The sequence below is a fragment of the Felis catus genome, chromosome A1 (assembly GCF_018350175.1).
Source record: "Felis catus isolate Fca126 chromosome A1, F.catus_Fca126_mat1.0, whole genome shotgun sequence".
Taxonomy (NCBI): Eukaryota; Metazoa; Chordata; class Mammalia; order Carnivora; family Felidae; genus Felis; species Felis catus.
Window position 1 is genome coordinate 229,899,623 of NC_058368.1, and position 15,183 is coordinate 229,914,805.

The 15,183-nt window shown below is 38.1% G+C and overlaps 1 protein-coding gene and 1 long non-coding RNA gene across 3 annotated transcripts in view; one reads left to right on the forward strand and one right to left on the reverse strand.

The window, feature by feature from the left end:
- Positions 1-11,286, reverse strand: part of LOC123380475 — a 35,777-nt gene extending 24,491 nt beyond the window's left edge. Inside the window, exon 1 of the long non-coding RNA XR_006586304.1 lies at positions 10,622-11,286. This is a non-coding gene — a long non-coding RNA (uncharacterized LOC123380475). The remainder of the gene's footprint in view (positions 1-10,621) is intronic.
- CTNND2 (catenin delta 2) overlaps positions 1-15,183 on the forward strand; it is a 938,925-nt gene that overhangs the window by 158,634 nt on the left and 765,108 nt on the right. For both annotated transcript variants that reach the window (XM_045038764.1, XM_045038766.1), the window contains exon 2: positions 781-917. In XM_045038764.1, coding sequence (XP_044894699.1) covers positions 781-917 — 137 coding nt within the window. The remainder of the gene's footprint in view (positions 1-780; positions 918-15,183) is intronic.

Below are 15,183 nucleotides of genomic sequence, written 5' to 3' on the forward strand. Positions count from 1 at the left end.
TATATAATAAGTACTTTAGTCTTATTTATTTGTTAGGGAAAGATAACGGGAAAAAATAACTTTCGGGATGCTGTTTTTAACCTGTACAATGGTGTCCATTTATGAATCGAGCTGATGTTATTTGAGTTTCTTCTTTCTTTTATAAACTCAGAAAAAATAAACTGTGGCAAATGAGCCTTGGCAGCTTTAAAAAGCTTTCATCTGCCGTAGGTCACAGAGAGGGAACTTGGTAAATATTTGTGGAGTGGGCTAGGTATTTAGTATTCACAGTACTAATCTTCTTATGTTAATTCATGAATTCCCTTAATTATTTCTAAATTATTGATCATTTATTTTTGTGATTTCCTTATAAAGGGGAATATTGAATAGATTTTCTTTGAGATGGAAATACACCAATACATAAGTAATAAAATTATGTAAAACAGAAATAAAATAGTAGATCAGCTGGCTTTTTTAAAAAAAAAAGACTCAGTACTTCATTTCTTTACTCTTTTTTTTCTTTCTTCTTCTTTTTTTTTTGCTTCTTATTATTTCTTCTTCCACTTACTTCAAATACAAAACAGAAAATTGTGAGTGTATCTTAGAATTTGGTTGGGGTGATAAAGGAGAAACGATTCTGTTTACTTGTATTGTTTCCTATTCTATAATGATGTCATGTGCCTTCTCTGTAGTTCATAATTTTCATTTTTCCCAAGGGGAATGCTTACGGTTCCTGACAGTTGTATCTGTTTGCCATGGCGACATCTCACATTGCATTAAACATGTCCCTCTGCGTTGCAGGAGCTATGCCTGTCCCAGACCAGCCTTCGTCAACCTCAGAGAAGACCAGCTCCCTGAGCCCCGGCCTGACCACCTCCAATGGGGATGGCTCAGAAACTGAAACCACCTCCGCCATCCTCGCCTCGGTCAAAGAACAGGTAGAAACATTCCACTTTTGTGACCTACTTATGGGAGCACTTTAGAACTTGTTCTTTCAGATGAACCCATGATGACTCAGCTACATTGGAAGAAACTTACGATTTTCTGGCCAAATGTTGGTTTTTAGTATAAAAATATTAAAATTGGGTTATAATTGCCATTGGAGAGTGGATTAATATGTTTTATGTTTTTATTCATGATTTAGGCACTTTTCGTTGAGAAATATTCCACAGGGGGTAAAAAACAAGCAAACAAACAAACAAAAACACTTGACAGTCAAAACTATATGGGTGAAGTTTTGGAAGATTTGGTGATGGACCTTTTATTTAATACTGCTAAATGCTGAGGCCAAATCATTGGTCTTTAGAAAGGATAAAGTCTAATCAACAATCAAAATATATCCACAAGTGTAAAAAATTAGTATGTGTGACAGCAGATGAATTCTGTGTTGGGTCAAGGCGAATTCGTCTTTCTAGTATCTCTGAGATAGATCTGGAAGAAATGTGTTTTAGAACTTTCCCTATAAAACTAATTAAAACCTGAATGCTTCTTCCCCCGACATTACTTTGCCTTAAAATGAATAAGTAAATAAAGTCTGAAGTCTTAGATTAAAAAAACAACAACAACAAAAAAACTGTTTCAGAAAAGTTATGTTTCTTGTAAATAAAGGGTGGCAAATAATCAAAGAAAGCTGGAAAACCAAGATTTTTTTCTCACTTCTTTTAGCATGTGCTAGAATATAAATCATAATTTTTTAAAGAAATTGAAAAAGCATCCTGTGTTTGGTTTATATGATTCAGGGATGCTGAATAAGCAGCAGAAGTGGCCAGGCTATCAATAGAGTAGCTGAGGAAAGATCCATTGACAGAAGGGATCGATGATGCTCTCAGTCAAAATGTGCCCTCGGGTCAGGAAGTGTATGACTAAGTGGGTACACAAAGCAAAGTTGAATAGAGTAATTGGATAATCTGGTTTTTGAAAATGGTCTGTAAGCAGGAAGTTGAGGCACAGGCCGTATTCCTTGATGAGTTTGCTACCAAAAGCACACTCATGAGCGTGCTGACTCTTTTTAAGGAGTAATTGAAGAAAGGAACGAAGGTTCATGCCAGTTCCCATACTCAAGATAGTGCTTTGTTAAAGTTGGTCTATGCCACGGTTTCTTACTCAGGTATGATCTGGAAGTCTTTGGGCCAGTAACATTGGACTAGTGACAAAATATAAAACAGGAGGAATAAACTGAACAAGAAAATGACAAGACCTGTCTGATGAAAAGTATAGCATTTTATCAGAAGACATAAAGTAATTAGGAATAAATGGCAAGGTATGCTATGATCCATAATAATATCACTTTCTCCCAAATAAAGGTATAAACTTTAGGCTATGGTAATAAGGATCTTACGGCTGATTGTCTCTTTGACAAACTGGAATAAACTATTGTAGAAATTACACGGGAAGGATAAGTATATGAGAGTTACAAGGAAATTTTTGGTAGAGAGATTTTACCTTACCAAACATACTCATCACTATAGTGTCCAGTGGGTCCAAAATGTTCTCTCTGTAGGACATAACTGAGGGTTCAGAAACACAAGGACACATTCAACATAAAATCGTAGAAAAAATAGGCCAAGAGAAAATATGTGCCAAAAACATGATGAAGTGTTGATACAGTTAGTATATTAATGCTTCCTAATGTTGATGAGAGAAAAAGAAATACAGAATAGAAAACTAGGCAAAAAATATGAACAGCAATTCACAGAAGAAAAATGCAAAAGACCAATGAATACATGCAAATGTTTTATACTCTACTGATCAGGGATATAAAATTCAAGATAGAAATGATTTTCTTTAATCTACCAAACAGACAAACATTAAAAAATAGTATATATTGTAATCTACCTAAGGGTTAAGGTTTGAGGAAATTCACATTCTTTGTCACTTCATATGGAAATGTGTATTGCTGTAACCTTTGTTTAAAATGAAATGTTGCTATGAATTGGCATTTATAGTGTCAGTAGCCTTTGATTTGTTGTGCCTAGACATAGATAGTATAGAAATGGGTGACCTAGATCATAAGGTTTTATGTATATGGGTGTTTATTGAAAAATTATCTAGGATAGAAAAAATAGAACAATAATGGTAAGTTGAAAAGCAAGGTGTATCTTTTTTAATGTTTATTTTTGAGAGAGATAGTGAGAGAGCACGAGTGACTGGAGGAGGGGCAGTGAGAGAGAGAGAGAGAGAGAGAGAGAGAGAGAGAGAGAGAGAGAGAGACAGAATCCGAAGAAGGTTCCACTCTCTGAGCTATCAGTACAGAGCCCGATGCGCAGCTCAAGCTCATGAACCGTGAGATCATGACCTGAGTCGAAGTCGGATGCTTAACCAACTGAGCCATCCAGTTTCCCCAAGGTGTATCTTTTATATAAAAGCTATATCCTTTTTATGTAGTTATTAATAAAATGAGTTGGAGCTATATATTATATCTTTGAAAAATTCCGTGAGGACTTTAAAAAACAACATAATAAATATTTTTGTTTATGTTTATGAAATCTAGAAAAGTGTAGGAGGAAATAAATCAAACTATCAACATTGGTTACCATATGTGTTTCTGATTAGATGGAGGTAGAGTATAGGGAGGACAATCAAAAATGAGAGAAAGAATTGGGAGATTGGAATAGATATTAGTTGGATACTAGGAGATGCTACTTCTGCTGAGATAGTGATGTTTGTAGTCGAGAGAGTGGATAAGCTGCTTGAAGCAAAAATACATTGCTATAAATAACATGGCCTCTCCAAATCCTTGATGAGGATTTAATAAAAACTTATTGTGAAGAGTTTTTTCAAATAATTAAAATAAGTCCAGCGTTCATTTTTGGATGGCAAAGGTTAGATTCTTTGTGGCAGGAAACTAATGTGAACAGGTGTGGGAGTCTGTCCTGGAAGCCGAGTAGAGGATCTGGAAGCCTCCGCATCAGAGGCTCAGGCATCATCAGGTCCTGTGGGCAGCGTGTGCCCATGTTAAGGCCAGATCCACCAGCAGCCAGGTCCATGGACTTCCTTGGGTGGCCTGGTGCAAACAAGCAATTTTTTTCTTCACTGAAGATTTTCGTCCTAAATTATTTTTAAGGTTTCCATCATTTCTTTTCCTGAGGTCTAGGCTATTATCTATGGAGCCAAAGTTAAGTTAAATATATCTGAAAAAAAAAAATTAGCTGAGATGAAAGAAAACTGACTTTGGCCATTAAATGTCTTTTATGATTTTTAATAATTATGTACATAACATTTATAAATATGTTCATTTGACTGTTGCTTGCCTGGCCCTCTTTGGTGCTAATGGGAAATAGCTTTCCTGACTAAAAGTCCTATTTATTAAGTTAGAAAGTTTGAAGGAAGAAATTTTATGGCACCACTCTTAGGTGCTACCCCAGTGCTGTCTCCTTGGACATCAGTTCTGCAGGAGAGAAGTCATTCTTTATCACAGCAGGCATATATTCTGAGCTCACTGCCAAGTGATAGGTTGCATAATTTATTTACTCATTCATTAAATGTATTGAGCACTTTATATATGCAAAGTACAATAACGATGAAAGAAATACATGTATAAAGAACACTCAGTTTGACAGTTTATTGGAATAAGTTGTTATGGAGAGTAATAATGTAAGTTTTTAGACAGGCAGTTAACATTGCATAGAAATAAATTCTGGTTTATAACCATAGAATGAACTTAAGTCATGCCAAGCCCTGTGTCATGAAATGTGTCCACATGACATGTATGGCATGACTAAGATATTTGTAATCTGAGTCCTAGAGACCTTGAACCCAAGCAGTCATGGGTTACTCCATGAAAAGGTGTTCATTGATTTATTTCTTTGTTCTAATTTCCCATCTTGATTGCTTTTAGCTGGTAAATTTTACACTTTCATATTAACATAAATAAAACCATGATTTATGTTATACTCTATGGGTAATTTTCTGTATTTCAGACACATCTGTCTCATTTCCAAGTTACCAAGTTTCTCTATGGGGCATTAAGAGAGAGGGACCTAATTCCTATTTCCTCTCCTGTAAACAAGCGTCCTTCATCAGAAGAGGAGGGGGGTGGGTGGAGGACAAGCATGTGATGACTTCGTTCATGTGATTTGGATACATAACTTAGAGGGGGTGATTGGTAGCCATTCATTGTATATAGCAGCCCCAAATGTGGGGTGTCTTAAAGGGGTGAGAACAAGGAAGGGATTCTTTTTTTAAGGATGGTAGGTATCCCTATGATGATGGCAGTGAATTATAGAAAGTGAAATTTATGACGCTTGAAAGCGGGGGGAAATAACAGGGAGAAAAGTTACTGAGTAGATGAGAGTGAATGGATCTAGTGCATCAGAGAAAAGAATGCCTTTTGGAACAAAGACAGTTCATTCATGAGAATGGAAGAGAGGCAAAGTACATGGTCTCAGGTCACCCGATGGCTTGGTGTTGGAAACTGCGGTATTTCTTCCCTTCTCTTCAGATGAGCACAGTCATCTTGTTTGAGTTGGACTTGTTTGGAGTGAGCTGGGCTAAGCAGAGGTGGGGAGGGGAGGCATTGGAGATGAGGGATGCAAGACAGCCATTATAACGATGGATCTTGGAAGTGACATAGAGTGGAAGTGGGGAAAGAGAAATTGTTAGTGACAATGTATTCGCAGTGAGTGTGCAGATGGTGATAGCTTGAGAGCTGTGTGCTCAAAATCAAGAATTAGAAAGTCATGATTGTTAATGTTTAGACCTAGGTTGTGACTCTTTGAGATGAGATCAAAATGAGAAAAGAGAGCAAAATTTTTTTGACTCTGGGAAAGGTGGTGGGGAGTCATGACAATGCCAGGACAGTGGTCTCCAGGAGAAGGGACAGTGCTCGCGTCGCCCATGTGGAGGGGTGTGACTGTGAGAAGCACAATAATGTTCGCTTGTGGTTGCCTAAGAGGAGTAGTCCTGGTGTTCGCCCGTGTGTTTTCATTGTTTTTAATTGTCACAGTGCTGGTCTACACAATTAGATAAGAATTTATATTTGTTTACACTATGTAACCTTGTCTTTGTATTTTGCCTTAAATCAACATGGTACTCCTTTGCTCTTAAGAAAACCATGACTTTCCTAAGAATATATTCATTTCGAAAGAATATTTCTTTTCCTTCAGGTAACTGTTGTTTCATTTGATCATCACACAATTCCAACGCTGGCATCCAAATAGTCTTCTTGTATAAGCTAGAAAATTATGGGGCATTTTAAAGACCTTTAGAACTCATATAGCTCATTGATCTTTGTAAATTGTGACTCAGATAAATGTGTTTTTTGTAATAATTCAACCAGTGAAGTACATTTAAAAATGGATAGGTTACGGGGCGCCTGGGTGGCGCAGTCGGTTAGGCGTCCGACTTCAGCCAGGTCACGATCTCGCAGTCTGTGAGTTCGAGCCCCGCGTCAGGCTCTGGGCTGATGGCTCAGAGCCTGGAGCTTGTTTCTGATTCTGTGTTTCCCTCTCTCTCTGCCCCTCCCCCGTTCATGCTCTGGCTCTCTCTGTCCCAAAAATAAATAAACGTTGAAAAAAAAATTTAAAAATGGATAGGTTACATAGAAATTGTAGGCATATAACAGTATATGCCAGTGTCACATTTCATTGTATTTTTCAGTAGTGTTTATCAAATGCCAACACTGTGCTTAGAACTAACCTTCCCTGGGTGATACACAAATCTGAACTCTGACTTCTACTATTTAGCAGTGAAATTAGAAGACAAACATATATAGAAATGTTTAAAATATTTAAAAACTTATAGACAAAAATTTAAGGAAAGTCTCTAGTCAATTTACTTAAAAACTCCAAGTAATTTATACTAATAAGAACATTCCTTAACTTGACAGTATTTATAACCCTAGACACTATTGCTACAGTAATTTCTCTTGTTTATTTTTTTGTTTTGTTTTTTGTTTTTTGTTTTTACTTTGCACAAGGATTGCAATCATGTTCTTGATTTTAGAGGAAATTTTTGGTACCATTATTTCAAATACTGATTATTTTCTAGGTGGCAAAACAGAAGATTTCTTGCTTTTAATCACTTTTGTTATTATTTTTAATAGAGGGGAAAGTAGGAGTGAAGACACTTCTGACCTCCCACTATGGGCAAAGCTACTGCACAGAGTACTTTATACATGGTATGTCCTGTGAAGGCAACGAAACAAGCATTTTAAAACATTCTTCTTACACAGAATCTAAAGAAATCTTGATATTTTACATTGACTCATGGTGAGGATAGCATGCCTTTATTTTTATTCAGTTTCTTTTATTTATAATTAAAAAAATTTTTTTTAATGTGTATTTATTTTTGAAAGAGAGCGAGAGAGTGGGGGAGGGGTAGTGAGAGAGGGAGACACAGAATCGGAAGCAGGCTCCAGGCTCCGAGCTGTCAACACAGAGCCCGACGCGAGGCTCAAACTCACGAACTGCGAGGTCATGACCTGAGCCGAAGTCGGATGCTCAACTGACTGAGCCAGCCACGCGCCTCTATTTATAATTTTTAAACTCCATTAGCTCTGTATAAAAAGCATATGACTGGGAAAGAGCACATTATAAAATCCTCCTTTAATTAGTCTTTGTCCTGTGCCACATGTCATTGCCAAGTCTTTCAGCATTGGTAGTGTTACTGTAATGTGGAACAGTAGTTTCTGATAACATGATGTGAAAAATGACCTGTGATGATTAATCACTTTCCAAACTACGTCTTGGGAAAGCATCTTATGAAAGTAATGACACAATTATCATCCATGAAAAAGAGGAAATTAAAACACCTTTAGGAAAGGTCAAGAAGATAGGGAAGGATTATCTGCAAAGACTAGTGAACTTTATATTCATGTAGTCAGAGAAAAAAGAATTCTATGTATCAAAGTGCCACAAGTGGAACTCTTTCCATATATTAAAATTAAAATGAGAATTGCTCGATGATTTTGAATTTATTTCTTGTTTCAAGCCAGATGTAGATTGAAAATGGGGGGAGAAAGCACATTTTCCCCCTTGCTTTCATTGTTCGAACATAAACCATGGTAGGAACAGTCATGACCTTTTTCGGGATGTGAACTGCGCTATGAAGTTGCAAGCCAGGAGTCTACAGATCTGGGTCCTGGTAGAGGGTGTGGTTTGGAAGAAGGAAGGGCAGATCCTGGAGTCAGCAAGGATCAGAAAGCCTTGTGGATGGATATCACATGCACAGACATGGTGCAGACAGGCTGACCAGACTAGGTGTTTAGATTCGCAACAAGCTAAAGAAGGAAATTAAGTGGTGTATGTAGCAGTGTGGAGCTCCAGGTAGGAAGGAAGGGGAGTGGTCAGGTGGCAGGGGGTTGATGGAACTTGCTGGGTATGAAACAGTCTATTTCTTTGTGGATCCTGGATCTGTTACATCGCAAAAATGATGACTGAAGCCTGAGAGAGCGGAGCAACGAGTGTCCTAAACCGCTTGTCTAAGGTCTTGGGAATTGGCGCTAGGAGTTCTAGTCACTGGTGAATATTCTGGAAGTGTGGATGGGTCATCTCCCTCCCTTCCTCCTCCTGCCTGCCATGCTCTTTTGTGTGTATTCTGTTCTTGCCTGTAAGTTATTTTGAATTTTTCCCTTAAAATTTGACTTTGTAACGCTTCTCAAGACACACGTATACTTATCTACCTTTTTAATCACCCCAAATTCTAAGAATTAATTCGTTTGGATGCTGTCTGTTCTGTTCCCTTTGAAACTATTAGGAGTTGGGTTTTTCAGGGACTGGAGGCTATGATGGGAAAAGTAACAATGGACTAAGCTTTTATATGCTAAATTAGAAGATAAGCTCTTAGGGGCGCCTGGGTGGCTCAGTCCGTAAGGCTTCCGACTTCAGCTCAGGTCATGATCTCACAGTCTGTGAGTTCGAGCCCCACGTTGGGCTCTGTGCTGACAGCTGGGAGCCTGGAGCCTGCTTCAGATTCTGTGTCTCCCTCTCTCTCTGCCCCTCCCCTGCTCATGCTCTGTCTCTGTCTCAAAAATAAATAAAAACATTAAGAAAAATTTAAAACAAGAAGGCAAGCTTTTAATATGTAGGGTTTTGTAACATGACATTATAGTGCTTTTCTAATGCCTCTTTTATATTTATCATTAGAATTCATTGCTAAATATTCATATGTGAAATCACATTGAACATTTTAATATGATATTTTATAAAGTTTCTATGAATTTTCCATTATAAAGTCATTCATACACATTGTAAAAAAGTTTAAAAACTCAGAAAGGAATGAAGATAAAAATTTTATTTGGGAGTCATATTGCAGCTAGAGATTGTTGCAAATATTTGGGAAGGGCCCTTCTAAGATTTTTATATGAAAATATAATTATTTATACAACATTTTTATTTTCCTTTATAAATTTTTTATACTTCCTCATATACTTAATATTATAGTAAGACTATTTTTCATATCACTATTGTATTAAAACCTAAACAGATACACTGTGAGTTAACATTATAATTTTATTGAACCTTTCCATCTTTGTTGATCTCCTAGGTTGATTGAATTTTCTCAGAATGAAACAAAAATGCCATGTCACACTTCCTTGTACATAAATCATTGGGTCTACTTTGACAGAACCTGCCTGGAGCAAAGTTTTGAGAAAGACTTTAAAGACCCTTACAAACTCACTGGGAAAATATGTCATAATTAGTTACTGATAAGAGCCACAGGCAGGACTTACAAAGCAGGAGCTCCAGGGGTATTAGTCAGTGCCCTTGTACAGGGTTTGCAAAGTAGGAAATTAACAAGCAGAATATTCTAGAGGGAATAAATGGGGGGAACATGTTCAGTATTCAGAACAACTAAACCAAATATGGTGGAAACAGTAAAGATAAACATATAAAATACGATAGGACAAGAAAACATTGTTAAATAGTATCTCAAAATCACAAAAATGTTTTTAAAAGGTTAGACACTACATTTCATTAAAATGTACATATTTTTTATAAAATATAAATGACATACTTCTGTTAACTCTTTATGTAAAACTTATTTCATGAGATCTATAAGTAATGACTGTTACTCTAGTAATTATTTCATCCAGTGTCTTCTGTTGATGACCAAAGAAACTCACTTTAAAATGGTATTTAATTTGCTTACCTAAAGCCATATAAGAGATTGCCTTAGAATTGAAATGAGAAAATTAGCTTGTTTTATTCTGAATCCAGTGCTCTTTTCACTGTACTGCATTCTCTCTCAATTCAGGTATAAAAATGGGCTTCAATATATTGTCTAATATTTCTCCCAAAAAAACATTTCTCTGTGGCCAAAGTTTGCTGAGGTCAGGTTAAATGATGCCCCTGCCTGCCTCGCTCTCATTTAACTAGGAAAAGAGAGGCAGATAACTTCACATCAGTTTGATCTGCAATATATTTTTGCAATCTGAAGGAATCATGAATGAGATTCTAAACAAAAGGAATTCACACGCCTAGGTGGCTCAGTTGGTTAAGCGTCCGACTTGGGCTCAGGTCATAATCTCATGGTTCGTGGATTCGAACCACTTGACAGGCTCTGTGCTGACAGCTCAGAGCCTGGACCCTGCTTCGGATTCTGTGTCTCTCCCTCTCTCTCTGTTCCTCTCCCCACTCACGCTCTGTCTCTCTCAGTCTCCCAAAAATAAATGTTAAAAAAAAAATTCAAGGAATTTACGCACCTCATTGTTAATGTGTGTAGAGAAAATGTGGTATGAAACAAGAACTGTGAGCTCAGTACCACGGCTTTCTTTTCATTGAACATTCCTGTTTCCAAGAATCAGTGGTGTGGACGGAAGTTTTCTCTAGCATGCATCAGTGACACAGGTAAACACGCCCGCGGCAGCCCATCGATCATGTTCAAGTTGCTGTCATTCAGCTGCAGTCATTAAAGGAAAATGTGCAGGTTCATGCCCCAGGCTCTAAGTGAGCTGGCTCCATGGCCTGCTGTCGTAAAAAAACTGAAGATCAGCATCCTCCTCCTTGATAATGACAAGTTCTGATTTTTACATTCTTCGCAGCATCTCCAGAAGTAGCTGGACCACTTGCGTAATTACTAGGAGACAGAAGGACTCAACAAGACCAAAACAAACAAACAAAAGTCTCTTAGGACAGGTAATCCTTAGCATTTAGTAGCCAGTTCTAAAGAGCTGCATTCAGCAGTCAATAGATGTTACCTGGGGGTGCATTTTACAGCTTAAATGGGTATCCTGGAGGGTCTGCTAGGTGCAGGAGTTATGTTCAGAATTAAAAATTAGAATTACATTGGGGCACCTGGGTGGCTCAGTCGGTTAAGCGTCTGACTTCAGCTCAGGTCACGATCTCGTGGTCCGTGAGTTCGAGCCCCACGTCGGGCTCTGGGCTGATGGCTCAGAGCCTGGAGCCTGCTTCCGATTCTGTGTCTCCCTCTCTCTCTGCCCCTCCCCCGTTCACGCTCTGTCTCTCTCTGTCTCAAAAATAAACGTTAAAAAAAATTAAAAAAAAAATTAGGATTACATTGAATTCAATCTAAGATCATGTCATAGTTGTAGGCAAAGACGAGCAATCCCGCGTGCAGTTTGGTGCTGCTGTCTGCCCTGTTTTGGGAAACAGAACTCCGAGGTGTCATCAAAGGGCATTTCAATCTTTGAGTTGTTGTGAAACTTTTAAGTGCAGTTGTGGTCCTGTAGGTCAGCACCGGTACTGTCACCTCTGCCCAGACAAGAGATCGGCTGTGTCCGGAGCCACCCATTAGTGAACACAGACACTTCGAAAAATGATACCCCGGGCTTCAAATACTTGTCAGCCACCTGCCTACCTTCTGTAGACCTCCTGTCAAAACGAGAGACTGTTTATGCTGAAAATTAATAATCTAGAGTGTAAATTCTTTCTACTTGGGGAGCCCTCATGTATCACGAATGGCATCTCAGCCCTCTTTGGGCATGCCTTCTAAAAACATGGCTTTAATAATACTGCAGGAATAGGGTCTCTTTATGGAGACCCAAGATAAGAAATTACCATACCGAGGATTGCCTGGGTGGCTCAGTCGTTGAGCTTCCGACTTCGGCTCAGGTCGTGATCTCTTGGTTCATGGGTTCCAGCCCTGCATCGGGCTCTGTGCTGACAGCTTGGAGCCTGGAGCCTGTTTCAGATTCTGTCACTCTCTCTCTCTGCCCCTCGCCCACTCATGCGCGCGCTCTCTCTCTCTCTCTCTCTCTCTCTCTCTCTCTCTCTTTCTCTCAAAAATGAATCAACATTAAAAAAAAAAAAAGAAATTATCATCCTGAGAGCTTTTCAACCCTTCTCATGCTGTTGTCACTTGATTTAATGTCAATGAAATATTTTAGTATTACATGCATATTGCTACTAAAATAATGATAGTAATAATAAAAATTGTAATTCTTTTTCTGAGAACTGACTAATCAGTTAATTTCTGGAATAGATTTGTGGCTGGGTCTCCCCCCCTTACTATTGCTTTGCTGCCCAAGAACAGTAGTGCCCGACACAGAGAATGAATCCAGTGTCTTTGTGTGGAGAGTACGCGTTCATTAATTGACTTATTATTTTGGTTTTTTTCTGTTCCATTTTAGCTGAAAACTGAATGCTTTGCTTACTTGTTAATAAAATACCTGTTAGGGTTTCAGTTTCTTCAATCAGTGTTTTTATTTTTTTACTAAAAAAAAAAAACCTTGCAAAGAGAGAGAGAGAGAGAGAGACAGAGAGAGAGAGAGAGAGTACATGTGAGTGGAGGAGGGGTAGAGGGAGGGAGAGGGAGAATCCCAAGCAAACTCCATGCTGAGTTTGGAGCCTGATGTGGGGCTCAGTCCCACAACCCCAGGGTCATGACCTGAACCAATATCAAGAGTCAGAAGCTTAATTTACCGAGCTGCCCACACGAGGCACCCCCACATCCTTGTTCTTGTATGTCTTTTTTTTTTTATAGTTATCCCTGTGGGCAGAGGTCACTCTTTGAAATGAAGTGCTAGCCCAGAGCCTAGTGACACATGGCAAACCATTCTATAGCATATGTTATTCTATATTCTACAGGATCATAAATTTTAAAATATTTAAATAATACATTTAAAAATATTTGCAGTGTGTTTATAGAGTAGACACAATAAGCTCCTAAACATGAGTTGTTGTAAGCCCCAGCATTCCCCGGAGCAGCACCAAGGCCTGTGAAGAGTCTAGAAGGCAAGTGATGTGGGGCGTCAGATGGGAGAAACACTGATGAACTGTCTTGGAGTGGGAAGGAGGTTGGTATGAGCTGCCTCTAAATATTTGGTATGGGGAACGAGAAAACTTTTATTAGACAGATGTTATCCAACTGAGAAGAGAATTAGGATAAAGGATCAAAACTGGCAGATAGCAGATTCAGTTTTGTACCAGACATGATCCTTAGTTGCAAACTTAAGCAACTTGAAGCTGAAAAGGAATAATTCAATGACAGGTAACTCTTGAAATATTTGGAAGGCCCAAATAAAATGGTCAGGCTTGGGGTTCATATTGCTAGAGTTAATGACCAATTTTATTGGAAGTCTACCCTGAGAATGGGTTCAAAAGGTGGAGACTTTCAAACATGGAAGAAATCTCCTCAATGATGCTGGCAAATGACAAATTTAGGGAAGTACCAAGGAGTACAACTAATCACTTTTCTGTCTTTTCGGGAAATTCGCTAACGAACAATGATCAGTGGCAGACCTTTGACCAGTGGGTGGCAGCACAGAAATGTACCATAGCTGCTTGTAAATGTGCTATTATTTGATGCCTGTAGGCTTGGGTGGCTCTGGCTGGGCCTTTTGCTGCCAACTTCATTCATTGCCTTTCCATAGAATGCCCAAAATATATTACTGTTTTTCTTTTTTCTTCTTGTCTTTTCTTTTTGGTTTTCTCTTCTCTTTTCTTCTCTTCTTTCCTCTCCTCTCCTCTCCTCACTGGTGCGTAGCCCAACATGGGGCTTGAACTCATGACCCTGATTTCAAGACCTGAGCTGAGATCAATAGTCAGACACTTAACCAACTAAGCCACTCAGGCACCCCTATTTTATTCTTTTTCTGACCAGGATATGAAACTAAGATATGGCAATCCTAGGAAACAGGGATATGAAAAAAGTTGGAAAGACTATGTGCTGTAATATTACCTAAAACAACAATTAAAATCAGAACTGCCCAGAAATTCAAAGAAAGAAATAGTGAATCCTTTAGTTATTAGAATTAAGGAGAATCTGAATGAATATCTGTCAGGGACTCACGTTTGATACAAAGTTTAACTAAATGAACTCAAGTCTCCTCCACATGTTAAATGTTTTTGAGGTCTGATATTCACTTGTTAGTAAATAAAATTTGTTAATTAGTATTCCATCACTAAAGATAAATATTGCAAATTATTTTTTAAATATTGGCATAGTTTAAATATATGCAGATTTTTTGTATCTGCTAAGAGTCTTTTCTCTGTTGTCTAAGGTATTCATAACTTCTAAATAATTTGGTGTCTATCAACAGACTGATTATTAATATGTAGCATTAGAAACTATTGCCTTTGTAGTGAGTCCAGTTAAAAACTTGAGCTAAGACATTTGATGAACCTTTGATAACCTGGCGAAAGGGCAGTAGGCATCACTGGGCTAAAAACGTTTCTTCCAGTTTCAAAGACAAGTTAAATTTTCAGAGCTTCTGCCATGGCACAGAGTAAACTGGTAGTGGCTCCTGAAGTAAAGTGGGTCATGTTGTTTTGAGGATTTATTCATAAGTGGATATGGGATTTAGGCCAATATTTGATATGGTGGGAGAAGTGATATCCTTGGCATCAGTACATTTGATTCAAATTCCTCTAGCATTTTCTTACTACATACCCTTTTAAGGCATGTAACATCTCTCCAAAATTAAGTTTAATTATCTACTGAAATGAAGAGTCTTATATGAGAGTTATGATGGAATGTGTGCAAATTATAACACAAATTGTATAAACATGTTAGTTAATAAATTTACTGTGCAACCCCATGGAAATCTGTGCTCCCTAATTAGTTTATATCTGCATCATGAATTTCTCTTCACCAGTCTTTGACAATTAAACATATATGCAATCTCAAACTTTGGATGAATTCATGAAACCCAAAGGTAAATCTGGGGGTTTCTTTGGTCCCTTAGCAGTTTGTGAGAGAGGAAGAGGATACTTGGCTGAAGATAAACCATAATAAATAAGCCTTTAGAGTTTTACTTATGGTCAGGATATCACATGCGACGTAATGCTGAAGAGACAGGATAAG